The 14,999-nt window shown below is 44.5% G+C and overlaps 1 protein-coding gene across 3 annotated transcripts in view; it reads left to right on the top strand.

Moving 5' to 3' along the window:
- Positions 1-579: 579 nt before the first annotated feature.
- Positions 580-14,999, top strand: part of CNDP1 (carnosine dipeptidase 1) — a 62,952-nt gene continuing 48,532 nt past the window's right edge. For 2 of the 3 annotated variants that reach the window (XM_053571868.1, XM_053571870.1), the window contains exon 1: positions 580-756. In XM_053571868.1, the coding sequence (XP_053427843.1) occupies positions 682-756 (75 nt within the window). In that variant the 5' untranslated portion in view covers positions 580-681. The remainder of the gene's footprint in view (positions 757-14,999) is intronic. The other variant, XM_053571867.1, reaches the window with a different exon arrangement.

The raw sequence follows: 14,999 nt of genomic DNA on the forward strand, positions 1-14,999 counted from the left end.
TGTTAGCCACTTCATATACAGCGTGATCAGAACTCAATTATAAGCGTACAAAAAGGGATAGAAAATTCAATGAGTTTTGGGTGGCACCTATGGCTCAGTGAATAGGGCTCCAGCCCCATATACCGAGGGTGGCGGGTTCAAACCCAGCCCCTGCTGAACTGCAACCAAAAAATAGCCGGGCGTTGTGGCAGGCGCCTGTAGTCCCAGCTGCTCGGGAGGCTGAGGCAGGAGAATCGCTGAAGCCCAAGAGCTAGAGGTTGCTGGGAGTCCTGTGACATCATGGCACTCTACTGAAGGTGGTAAAGTGAGACTCTGTCTCTACAAAAAAAAAAAAAGAAAGAAAAGAAAATTCAATGAGTTTTATTCTAAGTTCTAAAATTTGGAACTAGTTTCAAAAAAAAAAAAGAAAAAGAAACTTTATATGCTGATTTCAGCCCAGGGTTATTTTTCACAACCAAACTAAACAATTGCCACATGGAAACAGCATTGCCAATGTCAACAGAAAATAATCCAAACTCTGTGAAATAATTAAACTAGTCCTATTCTAACCTGAATATGTGTCACTATGGCCCAGAGCTACACCCAAGAATCCTCGATCAAGTGGTCTCACCATGGTTGGGTTACAGTTTGGGTTTATGTATTTCAGGAAGACAAGAATTACACACAAAGTCGTGAATCTATATGCGGAAGGCATGCATTGATTGGTCTGGGCCTGAAAAGGCGGGACATCTGGAAGCAGAGGGTTACAGGTTACAGGTGGGTTTAAAGAATCATTGATTTGTAATTGGTTAAAGAAATGAAGTTCTGTCTAAAGGCTTGGCATATTTTGTTAAGAGATGGAATTCTGTTAAACGGAGGCAAGCCATGGGCCGTACACCGGACACATACCCAGACACCGTAATCTGTTAAGTAAATTGACAACCTGCAGTTATGATTTAGCCTCTGTCTTACATGGTCTTGTTAATGATTAGGCTTGTTAATGATTTTGAATGTTGTCATTACATAACTTCAAAAGGGACAGAATTCTGTTAAACGGAGGCAAGCCATGGGCCGTACACCGGACACATACCCAGACACCGTAATCTGTTAAGTAAATTGACAACCTGCAGTTATGATTTAGCCTCTGTCTTACATGGTCTTAGGCTTGTTAATGATTTTGAATGTTGTCATTACATAACTTCAAAAGGGACTGGACATAACTAGACATGTCTGAACCCTTCTCCTCATGGCAACTCAGCTTTAAGGGATTTTTTTAGGGGGTGTTCCTCTTGACCAAGAAGGGTCCATTCAGTCAGCTGGAGGACTTCAGATTTTATTTTAGTTTGCACAGTAAAGTTAAAATTTTCAAATCCAAGTCATGGACCGATAGTTAAGAATCATGGTAAGGGACATAACCAAGAGCAAAAGATGCCTCAGTTAAGTTTCGAAGAAATTCTGCCTTCTGTGAGGGCAGAGAAGAAATATGTATGCAATTCTGCTTTAAGAAATTTGCCTAGAAATCGAAATTGCTGGAGCCTTTACCACAACTGAAATTGTGAAGCCTCTCTGCGTGTTCAACTGAATCCAAAATGCACCAAATATTTAAACTAGAGCTGAGACAGGGCTCACACGTTGCATTTCCAGCTGACTTGTAGAGCGAGCACAACTTCAGGTGTGGAGACCAGCTGCAGACAAGCTCCCTAAGCCATGAGTTTCACCCACCGTGGTAGTAAGACAAGGGCGACATTTCCACATTGTTTGGCTTCCAGAGAGCACCGGGATGCATCAGAATCACTCCCAACAACATTTACATCTTCCCAGCCTCACTAACCTCCTCCAGTTCTCTAGCCTCTGCACACACGGGCACAAAATCTTTCAGGTGCACTGCTTTGAAGAATGATTTCTGATGTTACGGCCAGCCATGGCCTACCCGGCATGGAAGCCGCTGTTTCCCGGCATCTCCCATCTCTGGGAGCAGTTTCCCCATCGCTACTCATTGGTGCCCTCCTGTGGGGGAAGATGCATCAATTAGGCTTTCTCACCTGAAAGCCCTGAAGTGCCAGATGGTTTTGAGTAATCATGATTAAGCCAACAGGTGCTTGATTCCTAACCGCTAGCATAGTTGTTCTGGCTACTATATAAGGCCCCGAGGCTTTGCACCTGCAGGAACTTTCCAAATGGACTTCCCATGCGGGGTGGGGAAAGCTTCTTATGCTAGCTCTCCTACCCCCATGAGCTGGAGGAAGGCAGGTGTCCTCAGCCTTATTCACTGGCTGCCACGAGCTGAATAAAGGACATGTCACAGGTACCTTGGGCTCCTTGGTTTTTCTTCCTCTGTGGGAACCCCGTGTGAACTTCCTTGGCCTCAACCGCTGGCACTACACCTCGCTCTTCACCAAGGCCCCCAGAACCCTCAGCATCGAGCCTCCCACGGCTGGGACACGCACAGGAGGCCACATATGGAAGCTCTGCTCCCTCTGCTAGAGAAGGTGACAGTGTGTTGCAAAGACTTGGTAGAAACAATGATGATTTAGTAATTCATTTGTGTATGTATTTACTTAATCAAGAACCCGGGACTTTGACAATCGCTCTCCAAACCCTTTTATGCAAGGTAGTTGGCTATGCAGCAATGCTAAAGGAGCACATTTTATTTCTACAGGGAGAAAAGGATGTGTATAAATAATTGTGTGTGGAGTAACTTATAACCAAAACATGAAAGTAAGACAAGTGGCCCAGAAACCTGCATTTTACTGACACCACCGTTGTCTCCACAAGAGACTCTTCGAAATCACCTGTTTTGCTCTCATCGTATGAGATGAGCCCACTTGGATTCTCAAATCTTTGAGAAAAGCATCAGCTACAATTGACTGCCTGGCCTTTTAAAATGTAACAGTGACTAATAAAAGCTCATGTCTCCACTCTGTCATCTCCCTGCTGTTTGGACATTCCCTTAAAGTCACCTTCTATTTTGGTATTGCTATCACTGAAATTTTCAAGCAGAAAGTGAGAGCCCAGGTGAAGCCCTTTTACTCTGGTTTCCATTTTTCTGCTCAATCCATACTACGGGGATACAAGGATAAACCACAATTTTGGTTCCCAAGGTTTATTCAAGAACTCATACGAAGTATTCCAGATAAGTGAGTTTTAATCCTCAGCTTCCTCTGCTTCTTTGTCCTGGTTAATTTGGAAGTAATGTGATTCATAACTCTTTGCTGTTAGCAACCAATCGCGTAGATGGTTCCTCTTCAAATATTTTTGGTAAGATATTTCAAATGCCCTTTAGCAAAAGACATCTCGGCAGTGACAGTGATCTTGCTTCTGCCCCTCTGGATGGTCACAACCCCCTCTACCGAGATTCCTGGCTTTTCCATTCACTTTGATTCTCTCTTGTAAAAACTGCTCAAAATTGGCAGCATCTGTGACTCCATCTGCTACCGTGTGGGTGCGATCCAGAGTGAACTTCAGAACCTGCTCTTTCTTGACTGCCTTCACCACAGCATTGTCACAGGTGCCTCGGTGGCAGAGAGAAAGGTGAGTAGAGCCCTTGGCCTGTGGGGCACAGGGTCCCAGTGGCATCAACTCAGCATCTGGTTTCCCAGTCTCAAGTGTCATGTCACAGCAGCGTAAGACGGGCGATGATGGCAGTCCTTGTGCTGGGGCATGCAACACCTGACGGCTCAGGCCAGAGTTGTATCCCTGGACCAGAGTATGGGGACAGCCCCTCTGTGGGTCCTGGGGGAGGGAGACCCTGGAGGACAGCGAAGTGGTATTCAGCTGGAAGGGCAAGGGCTGCCCGATACAGAGCGAGGGCTCACCTGGGTCATCTGCAAGCCACACAGTCCCAGGTGGATGCCCGAGCCCATGACCTGTCTGGGCCGCATGGTGTTCCTGGCGCTGCCAAGTGTGGCCTGTTACCAAGTGAATGCACACTGCGGGTGGCGGCGGGCGCCAACATCCACACTTCCTCTCCAGCCTGCTTCGTTGCTGCCAGCTGGCTCTGATGTGCAAAACAGACTCAACAACCAATGTGAGTGGCATTTATAAAACCCTGGACTGAACAGGTATGACTAACTGCCAGTTCTGCTGCACCGTCACTAACTTCCCTGAGCCTCAGCGCCCTCCTAGGTCCTAGCAGCACAGACCCCTTTCCACAGGACAGTCGGGGAGACAGAGAGCCCTGTAGCCTGCGGAGCTGCCCTCTCTCACCTGGAGCTGCCTCCTCCCCTGCAGCAGACAGGTGTGGTGAATAGCTACAGTGGTTTCAGCATGTATTAAATTTTTATTTTATTAAATTTTTAAAAACAAGTTTAAAACTTTTTTTCAGAACACCAAATGTGGTACATGTTAGAAATGGTATTAAAAAGAAACAGACTTCTCAAAGTGTTCTCGTTTTATTCAAAAAAGACACATTCGAGGTCCTGAAAAGAAAGGCGTCCATAAATCAGAAAAACTGCAGTCACCTGGCCCTTTAAACATTGTATTGTCAAAGTATTTTATTTACTTAAAGACAAAATGCTTTGAAATGTTTTCATGAATCTGCTGGTGGCCTGGAGAATCACATATGAATTATTTGAATATTTCCAAAAAAGCAACTGTAGATGGGTATCCTTACTACTACCAGCCAGATAGTTACAAGAAGTTCTCTTAAAGCGTAAAAATGTGAGCAAATGAAATGTCTGGTCCCTCAGGTGGACCAGGGAAATGGCCTCTGTGTCACCCATGTCAGGAGCTGCCAAAGTGTGTGTGTTGCTTCCCTTCGAAAAATGATTGACAATACCTCTAGGTGAGAGTTCCAGCAGGACTCATTTGTTAACATTTAAGGAATTCACACTACACAGGGCTTTAAAATCCTTTGCTTCATTACATCCCAGAGAAATGGGAGCCATTGTTCCAAAGTCACAGACGGAGGGGACAGCCTGGCAGAGGTGGTGTGGTGGTCTGTGGTAGCTCACTCTGAGAGGCGAACGTGGGACTCAGAACATCCCTGCCCCTGCTGATGGATGGCTTGTGCCCTCCCCTCCCCCAGGGGGCCAGCTGGTGCTGGGGGCACTTGGACTCTCCCCCTTGCTGCTGAGTTCTCAGCACACCTTCCTTTTGTCCCCAGGGTGATGTATTTTTGACACCTCCATTGAGATGCAATTCACCCACTTATTTAACATGCACAATCCAGTGGCTTCCTGTGTCTTCACGGAGTTGCACAGCTGTCACCACAACTGATTTCCGAACATTTTCATCGGCCCCAGAAGAAGCCCCGTGACCATAAGCTGTCACCTTTCACACACAAATACCTCGTCTCCCTCGGGCCTGAGCAACCACCGATCTACTTTGTGGACTCTCCTGCAAGGGGATTGACACAACAGATGGCCTTCATGTGCAACCTCCTTCACTTAGAATAATGTCCAGATTCATCCCTGTATCAGGTACCCTCCTAACAGCTATCAGGGCAGCATCCCCTTCTATGGGAAGCACATGACCTCTTAGGATAAACTACGTCTTATTTATCCACTCACAGCTGGTGGCCCTTGTCTACCTTCCATCGTGTACCTTTTGGCTATTATGAATAATACGGCTACAAACATTCATGTCCCAGTTTTGTGTGGACACATTTCATTTCTCTTGGGTCCATCCCCAGGAGTGAAACTGCTGGATGATGTGGTGACACCACGTTTAACTGTGTGAGGAGCCACTAGCCTGTATGTTCCCCCCAGCAGGGCTTTTCAATTTTGGCATTCTGGTGGATGTCAAGTAATATTTCAGCATTTCTTCTCAGATCAAATAAATACAAGAATGATGCCATTTCCAGACACTGATGATTAGAAATAGGATCTGTAGTCATGTATGTGTAGAATCCAACAGTTGCAGGGGCAGATAGAGCGAGCAGTGACTATTGCTGAGGTTGAGCATCCGAGGAAAAGCCTGTCTGCAGAGCTGGAGTCCAGAGCTCACTGGAGAGGATGTGTCTGTGGCCCGGTGCTCATAGAGATGGCTCTGTGAGCAGGGACAAAAGTTGCTAAAAACCTGCCCTCTGGGTGCCAGGAAGATGTGTACAGGGAAGTGCCTTGCTGAAGGCAACGTGAGTGAGGCTTCCTGGGTGCTGTCCAGGGAGCTTGTTCTGCTTTTCTCCTCCCCAGCTGCCAGTGGGAGTGGCTGCCTAACTCTGGAAATCAGGATAGGATGAGAGTCCACACTTTAAAACATCGGCTTTATTCATTATAAAGTTGACACTTTGTCCACTTGACTATTTTGACTCCTGTGTTAGCACTCGGGTGGGAAAGAGGCATTATTTGTTGCAGCCTCTCTCGTGCGCAACACTTATTAGAACTGAATGATGAAATTAAGTCACTTTCCCCTCCTGTGGTTTCTTTTCTCAATCCCTCCACTCCTCAGGTACCCGCTAACCTAGGGTCTCCCTAGGGCAGTGGTTCTCAACCTGTGGGTCACGACCCACAGGAACTGTATTAAAGGGTCACAGCATTAGGAAGGTTGAGAATCACTGCCCTAGGGGTGTCTTTGGAAGCACATATTCTTTCCCCCTCTGGGAGGCTTATCCTGAGAGGATATCTAATACCAATAATTTATTGTTTTATTAAATCATAGCTGTGTACATTAATGTAATCATGGGGTACAATGTGCTGGTTTTATAAACCATTTGAAATATTTTCATCAAACTGGTTAACATAGCCTTCACCGCATTTTCTTAGTTTTTGTGTTAAAACATTTATATTCTACACTTAATGAATTTAGGAGCATGGCCATTTGGAATTCTATGCCGTAAGCTCCTGGCTGGTGAATAAAGCCCTTCCTCTTATAAACGTGGTGTTTGGGTGCTCTTTCTCTCTGTTGGGCCTCGTCTTCCTGCAACATTTTTTGGTTCCCTGGCCAGGAAGCGAGATCACCCTTGGAGAGAATATGCACCTGGTAGTTGCCGCCAATCCTCTGGACATCACGTGGGGGCCCCTGATCGGCCTGGGCGACATGAACCACTAAGTGAGTCGGGAAGGCAATTTGGCCTCCCTGTGTGGATGCCTCAGCTGGCAGAGAAAGGACCCCCTTGGCGGGTCTCAAGGAGTCAAATACGAGGAGAAACTGGCATGTGGGAACAGGTGCCTACACAGGGAGATGTCTAAGGCAAGGTATGATCGATCTGGGATCCCACTACAGTTTTAGTGGAAGAGGAGCCTGATCAACTCCTTGGGCATTAGATTGCCAGCAGGTCTGTTGAGAGGTGTGTGAGAGTGTGTGGATGTGGTGTGACTGAGAGAACTCGAGGGTGGAGGTGGACCTCCCTTCATAGGGCCTAGGGGAGTGTTGGTTTGCCTTCTATGGCTAAGTGGCAGCTTGAGTGGGAAATCGAGGCTGCCCAGGTTAAGAAGTGAATTGGAATTGTGTGCATGTGAGGGCTTTGAGAATGACTGAGATGGGTCATTCATACACCCTCACAATAGGTGGGGTTTCGACCCCCCACCCCCATTCATGGGGTGAAACGAATGTGTGCCCCAACTTTGCCCTCTGGCTATTCTGAGAGAAACTAGAATTTCCAGTTTTTGCGATTTCTGTCTTTAATGGCAGCCATGTGGGACTTGAGGGAAATGAAAAGACATTAGAAAGGATGTTGTTGTAGTTTTGTTACTAGAATTTCTTCACTGAGTCTTTGGTCTCAGGAATTTGAAATTGAGCCCATGGGTCACAGATCAGTGATAAAATGGGATTTTGTTGGACTGAGGGGCATGCAGAGAGAGTGGAGAGTGCCAGAGGTATTGGCAGAGGGGCCATGCCTTGGAAAGTGTTGCAGTTTGGGCAGTCTGGTGAGCTCTGGATGGCCCTTGAAAATCTGGGGCAGAGAGTGTAAATCTCATACTGGACGGGGCTGTATGCATATCCGCAACAGGTCTCCAAGGTGAACAGCCTCTGGAAGAGGAGAGGAGGCCCAGGTCGGAGGTTTCCTGCATGAGTCCTTTGTCTAGGGGTAAATGATTGACCCTGAGACATATTTTGGCCAGGACTTGGTAGATGGAAAAATACCTTTACAAACTGAAGGGGTGTTCTAGCAAATGAATGAATGCAGTGCCTCACCTTGGACAAGGTTATTAGGTCTTTGCTGCGGTTTTTGTCTGGCAGGGGGATTAGGGTGTGTGCTCCTTAGTGAGGGTAGAGCCATCCAAAAGGTTTCAGGCTGCTTTGTTCGTGACCTTGCTGGGGTTCAGAGGGTTTGTACCTGGAGATGGGAGTCTGATATCTGAGCTCACCTGAGCCTGAAAAATGGGGTTCCCTGTCAAGCCCTGAGTGGGAAAATTCTGTATCAATGTTATTTCTCATAAAACATCTCTCATTTGTAAAATGTAATAATTCGGTTATTTAAATTGTTGGGGAAACTGAGTCTTTGTCAAAGAATAAGATTCTTGCCTTTTAAACCTCTATCAGTTTGACTGAGTGAATGGGTGACTTCATAGTAAACTGGGATCCTGTTTTGTGGGAAGTAAGTTTTTGAGAGAGAAATTAGAAAGGAGAATGGCATTGTGTAAAGAAAGAATCTTGTGTGATAAATTTTGTCCTGAAACAGAATGGTTGTGTAAGAAAGTGAAAGGCAGGCTCGGCGCCTGTGGCTCAAGTGGCTAAGGTGCCAGCCACATACACCTGAGCTGGTGGGTTCAGATCCAACCCGGGCCACCAAACAACAATGATGGCTGCAACCAAAAAATAGCCGGGCATTGTGGCAGGTGCCTGTGGTCCCAGCTACTTGGGAGGCGGAGGCAGGAGAATCGCTTGAGCCCAGGAGTTGGAGGTTGCTGTGAGCTGTGATGTCACAGTACCCTACCCAGGGTGACAGCTTGAGGCTCTGTCTCAAAAAAAAAAAAAAAAGTGAAAGGCAGGGCAAAAGTTAAAGTTTAGAATGTTTGTAGATTGTCCGTGCAGGTTAACTGAAGCTCACAAAAGAGAATTTGTGAAATAATTTACATGTGATCCAGTTGACTATGTATTTCCTTTAAAATCTTTTGGCATGTGATCTTATTTGAACCAATGTTTTAGGCCTTTGATATTTGACAAACCTTCCAAAATCAAAACTTTGAATTTGGGGCTTGGTGCCTGTAGGGCTGTAGTTGCAACGCTGGCCACATGCACCGAGACTGGTGGGTTTGAACTCAGCCCGGCCAAAAAAAAAAACACAACTCTAAATTTGGTCTTCTTAAAATATTAAGACCACTGAAAGTCATAGGAAAACAAATTAAACTTATTTGATTTATTAAAAATATACAGGAAACATTGTCAAATATGAAATGGTGATTAATTTTGTATGGGTTATGGATATTTACATGTCTCAATGTTATAAAGCATTTGGTCTGTCCTAATGTATAAAGCATTGGTCTGTCCTCACCTATAAAACATTGGTCCTAATGTGTAAAACATTGATCTGTCCTAACATATAAGATGTTGGTCTGTCCTAACACATATTGTCAGTGATAATTTTAATTCATCTAAAAAAGAGTATTTTTATGTAACTGGCTGAGCCCAAAGTTTATCCTAAAAAGAGAAAGAAATATTAAGAGAGGCTAACAAATTCTATCAAATTCAAATTTCTGATGTCTTTGGAAATTGAATACCTTCAGACTAAAAGATATTTAGAACTTTCATTGGAAAGTTAACATGTCTATGAGTATTGCTAACCTAACTTCAAACAGAATAGAAATCAGGTATGTGGAACTGGGCTAGTTTGTAATGGCTTTTTGTTTGAAATATTGTTGATTCTTTCTGCGTTCTGTTTTCCAGAAGTCAAGAAAATAATTTTCTGTCTTTTGAGCTATTTGTAGCTTTTCAAGCAATGTATGTACTTATGAGCAGAGTTTGAAACATGTATTTTTTTCTCTCTCCTTGATTTCTCTAGAATTTGAAATCCATTTGTAAGTATTCATAATTTCTGATAATACAGTTATTTGTATAAGTTCAATAAGAATCTGTTTTGTTCTATAGGACATGATGAAGGCACTGGTTATTTTACCAAGCCTTTGGCTGGAATAGCACTTCTAGAGGTGTCCAGTCTGTGTTAAGGAATTAAGGTTGACTTTATAAAGCCAATAGAAAAAGCCCTTTGGAAAACTGGCCAGATACCCATCAGTAGCATTTCCTGATCTGTGGTAAGTAACGAAGGTTGCTTGCTGACGGGTCTGGGAATCGAAATGTACTTGGGAACCTCAAGAGAAGAGGGATTTACCCAACACATACGGGTATCTAATGGCACAGATGAAACCTGGGCTCTGAAAGGCTTTCAAGGAAGTCCAGCCTGAGATTCCTTATAAAAGGTTACAGCAAAGCCAATTTTAAAGGAAAGAAGAGCCTAGATGGCTAATAATTATTCTTATTGCACTTTATGCAAATAATCAGACCCAGTATACTGAAGGTACAGTTTATTTTGGCAAGTAAGTTAGTTCTGCTATACTTTGTCTTTAGTAAAGAGAGAAATGGGAGAGAGAAAAATGATTCAAAAAGAAGAGGCCGTTGTCCACTGTATTAAATACCAGTCTTATCTGCACTGTCAACTCATAAAATGAGACATAACTATTTTCCTAAATTGATTTGTTAAATAGGACTAAGAGACTGGTTAAAGAGTATAGAATTACGTACAGTAGTTATATTTACTCTGAAGCCTTAAAAGGTCGCCTGTTGGCTACACTGGAAAAATTTGTGCAGTATTAAATGTCATATACTGTGTCTATATAGATATCTCAGGAAAAATTAAAACCTAAAATGAGAATTTCCCAGTAAATGGTTTAACTGTAACACTGCATTCTACTGTGCCTAATCCGTATACCCTGCTGAGGCTGCTGCCAGCAGAAGCCAAATGGCTCACTTGCCTGGACTTAAAAGATGCCTTTTTCAGTAAAGGCTGGCTCTGGGAAGCCAGAGGCTGTTTGCTTTCCAGTGGGAGAGGCCAGACATGGAAACTGAGATCCAGTACACATGGACCAGGTTGCCACAGGGGTTCAAAACAGCCACGATTTTTTGAGAAACGTTGGCTCATGACCTCCAGAAATTCCCAGCTGAGGAATTAGAATGTGTACTGCTCCAATATGTCGATGACCTCCTTTAGGGCACCCTACCCCAGAGGGCTGTTCCCAAGGCATGTCCTTTATGACATCTAGAGGTATGTGACTATAAAGTGTCTAAACGAAAGGCCCAGATTTGCCAGTGGCAAGTACGTTATCTAGGATTTACTATCCAGCAGGAGTAGAGGAATCTAGGCATGGAACACAGGAAGGTCATTAATTGCCTCCCCACCCCCACGAGCCCTTAGGAATTCTTAAGTGCAGTTGGCTTTTGTCATCTTTGGATCCCCAACTCTGCCATCTTGGCTAAGCCCTTGTATGGGCACCTAAAGGAGAGGAAGGAGAGCCCTTAGAATGGGGAGGAAAACAGGAACATGCCTTCTCCCAGCTAAAAATGAGGCTGTTAAATGCACCTGCATTGGGGCTACCAGACTTGGCCAAACCCTTCACTCTGTATATCTCAGAGAGAGGAAAGATGTCTGTAGAGTATGTTAACCCAGCTGGTTGGGTCCTGGCCAAGACCTATAGCTTACCTCTCTAAGCAGTTGGATGGAGTGGTAAAAGGATGGCCACCCTGATTACAGGCTCTAGCCGCTACTGCTCTCCTTGTGCAAGAGGCTGATAAGCTGACTCTAGAGCAGCATCTCAGAGTGAAAGTACCCCACTCTGTGGTCACATTAATGGACACTAAGGGAATTTTTGGATCTCTAATGCAAGAACACTCTGAACCAAGTCATGCTCCTTCCAGTCAGTGGAAGAAAGACTGAGCATGATGGTACAGAAATTATAGATAATGTGTATTCTAGCAGAGTTGACTTGTGTGACCATCTTTGGACAGTTGCAAACTGGGACTTGCATTTAGACTGAAGCAGTTACATGATGATGCAAGGTGAGCAGTGGGCTGGGTATGCAGTGGTTACCTTAACAGAGACTGTAGAGGCTAAGCCCCTACCCCAAGGAACATTGGCTCAGAAGGCTGAGTTGATTGCCTGGACTCAAGCCTTAGAACTAAGTCAAGGGAAAAATGCAAATGCTTTTCTGACTATCCAAGTATGCTGGGGCATTGTACAAGGAGAAGGGACTATTAAATTCTGGGAAAAAGGACATTAAGTATCAGCAGAAGATACTTCAGTTGCTAGAGGCAGTATGGAAACCCCAGAAGGTGTCAGTGATGTACTGTTGTGGACATCAAGGAGATGCTTCCACCCTCACTAAAGAGAACGCTAGGGTTGATACTGAGGCAAAAAGGGCTGTATCCAAATTGTACCAGGTGTCGTGAGTGGCTCCCCTCATCCCTGGAGCTATCACCTATCTACTCCCCAGAAGATGAACAGTTGTCAGTGGAGAGGAGCCAGGAAATGGAGGGAGAATGGATAAAGTTGCCAGATGAACAAGTAGCAGTCTCCCAGGTTCTAGGAGCCATCATGGTGACAAGAATATTTGATGAAGTTGCTGGGCCAGGACTGCTACATGTCCCACCTGGCATCCCTGGCCAAAACTGTCAGTCTACAGTGTGTCACCTATAGCCAGTTCAAAGTGTGCCAAGGACTGACAGTACCCCCAGGAATCCTCACCTGGAGTCATCACAGCTGGCTGAATAGGGCTTCACTGCCCTTTGGAAAGTAAAGGTAACTTTTAAGACAGTCAGTATGTCCTGCTCCAGCCACATACTGGGAGCTGGCTGGTCAATGCATGGCTGAAGCCTGAGGAAACTCCTCGAGGGAGTTGTCTTAATTGGACTTTGGACTTTGGGAAAAGGGGCGAAAAATGTCACAGGGAAAGTAAAAACTCATATTTATATTAGCCCACCACCACGGTACTATGAGTAGAGGACCCAAGAAGACTCACAGTCCCTAAAACCTCAGTGGCTAAAAAGTGGTTACTATCAGCACCTGCAGAAACAAGCTGATATTGAGACCCCAAATTAAAATATACTGGAGTCTCAAAAGGGGGGAATGAGAGAGGATACTCAAAAAGGTTGTGATCCAGGAGAACAGGTCTTCTCAAGGAGACCACAAGGATATACCTGCAGGGTCCTCTCCCTGTCAACTCAGCTCTTGGGAATTTGTAAACTTTCTGGAACTTGGAAATTTCAAAGTTCTGTGAAATCCTGTAGTTCTGTGGGGTCTGGAATAGCATCTCCCACTTGATTCAAACTGGCCAATGAGAAGGGTACCTGTGGGGTGAAACTTTTTGACTGTGAATAAAAAGGGAAAGACCAAACCAGTTGGGGAGCACGGCCATTTGGAATTCTTCTATGCCGTAAGCTCCCGGGTGGTGAATTAAGCCCTTCCTCTTATAAAAAATAAATAAATTTTAACATGTAACTATAGGTGTGGTCCCCCAATTACCCTCCCTCCACCCATCCTCCCCCCACTCCTCCCTCTCCACTTTCCCCTTCTTCTTGGGCTATAGTTGGGTTATAGCTTTCATATAAAAGCTATAAATTGGTTTCATAGTAGAACTGAGTACATTGGATACTTTTTCCTCCATTCTTGAGATACTTTGCTAAGAGGAATATGTTCTAGCTCCATCCATGTAAACATGAAAGAGGTAAAGTCTCCATCTTTCTTTAAGGCTGCATAATATTCCATGGTGTACATATACCACAAATTATCGATCCATTTATGGGTCTATGGGCACTTGGGCTTCTTCCATGACTTACCAATTATGAATTGGGCTGCAATAAACATTCTGGTGCAAATATCTTTGTTACAATGTGATTTTTGGTCTTCTGGATATATACCTAATAGAAGAATTGTAGGATTCAATGGCAGTTCTATTTTTAGATTCCTAAGAGATCTCCAAACATCTTTCCAAAAGGAACGTATTAGTTTGCATTCCCACAAGCAGTGCAGAAGTGTTCCCTTTTCTCCACATCCACGCCAACATCTCTGGTTTGGAGATTTTGTGATGTGAGCTGATCTTACTGGGGTTATATGATATCTCAAAATAATTTTTTTTTTTTTTTTTTTTGTAGAGACAGAGTCTCACTTTATCACCCTCAGTAGAGTGCCATGGCATCACACAGCTCACAGTAACCTCCAACTCCTGGGCTTAAGTGATTCTCTTGCCTCAGCCTCCCAAGTAGCTGGGACTACAGGCGCTCGCCACAACGCCCAGCTATTTTTTGGTTTGCAGTTCAGCTGGGGCCGGGTTTGAACCCACCACCCTTGGTATATGGGGCCGGCGCCCTACCGACTGAGCCACAGGCGTTGCCCTTTTTTCTTTTTTTTTTTTTTAATTTTTTTTTATTGTTAAATCATAACTGAGTACATTAGTGCAATCAAGGGGTACAATGTTCTGGTTTCATATACAATCTGAAATATTCTCATCAAATTGTTCAACGTAGCCTTCATGGCATTTTCTTCGTTATTGTATGTAGACATTTGTATTCTGCCTTTAGTAAGTTTCACCTGTACCCATTCTAAGATGCACCGTAGGTGTGGCCCCACCCATTACCCTCCCTTCACCGCCTCTCTCTTCCCCTTCCTTGGCCCTTTCCTCATAGTCTTGTGCTATAGTTGGGTTATAGCCTTCATGGGAAAGCTACAATTTAGCTTCATAGTAGGGCTGAGTACATTGGATACTTTTTCTTCCATTCCTGAGATACTTTGCTAAGAGGAATATGTACCAGCTCCATCCATGTAAACATGAAAGAGGTAAAGTCTCCATCTTTCTTTAAGGCTGCATAATATTCCATGGTATACATGTACCACAATTTGCTAGTCCATTCGTGGGTCGATGGGTACTTGGGCTTCTTCCATGACTTAGCAATTATGAATTGGGCTGCAATAAACATTCTGGTACAGATGTCTTTGTTATATTGTGATTTTTGGTCTTCTGGGTATAAACCTAGTAGAGGAATTATAGGATCGAATGGCAGGGCTATTTTTAGGTCTCTAAGTATTCTCCAAACATCCTTCCAGAAGGAACGTATTAGTGTGCATTCCCTCCAGCAGTGTTGAAGTGTGCCCTTTT

This window comes from Nycticebus coucang, chromosome 19 (assembly GCF_027406575.1).
Source record: "Nycticebus coucang isolate mNycCou1 chromosome 19, mNycCou1.pri, whole genome shotgun sequence".
NCBI lineage: Eukaryota > Metazoa > Chordata > Mammalia > Primates > Lorisidae > Nycticebus > Nycticebus coucang.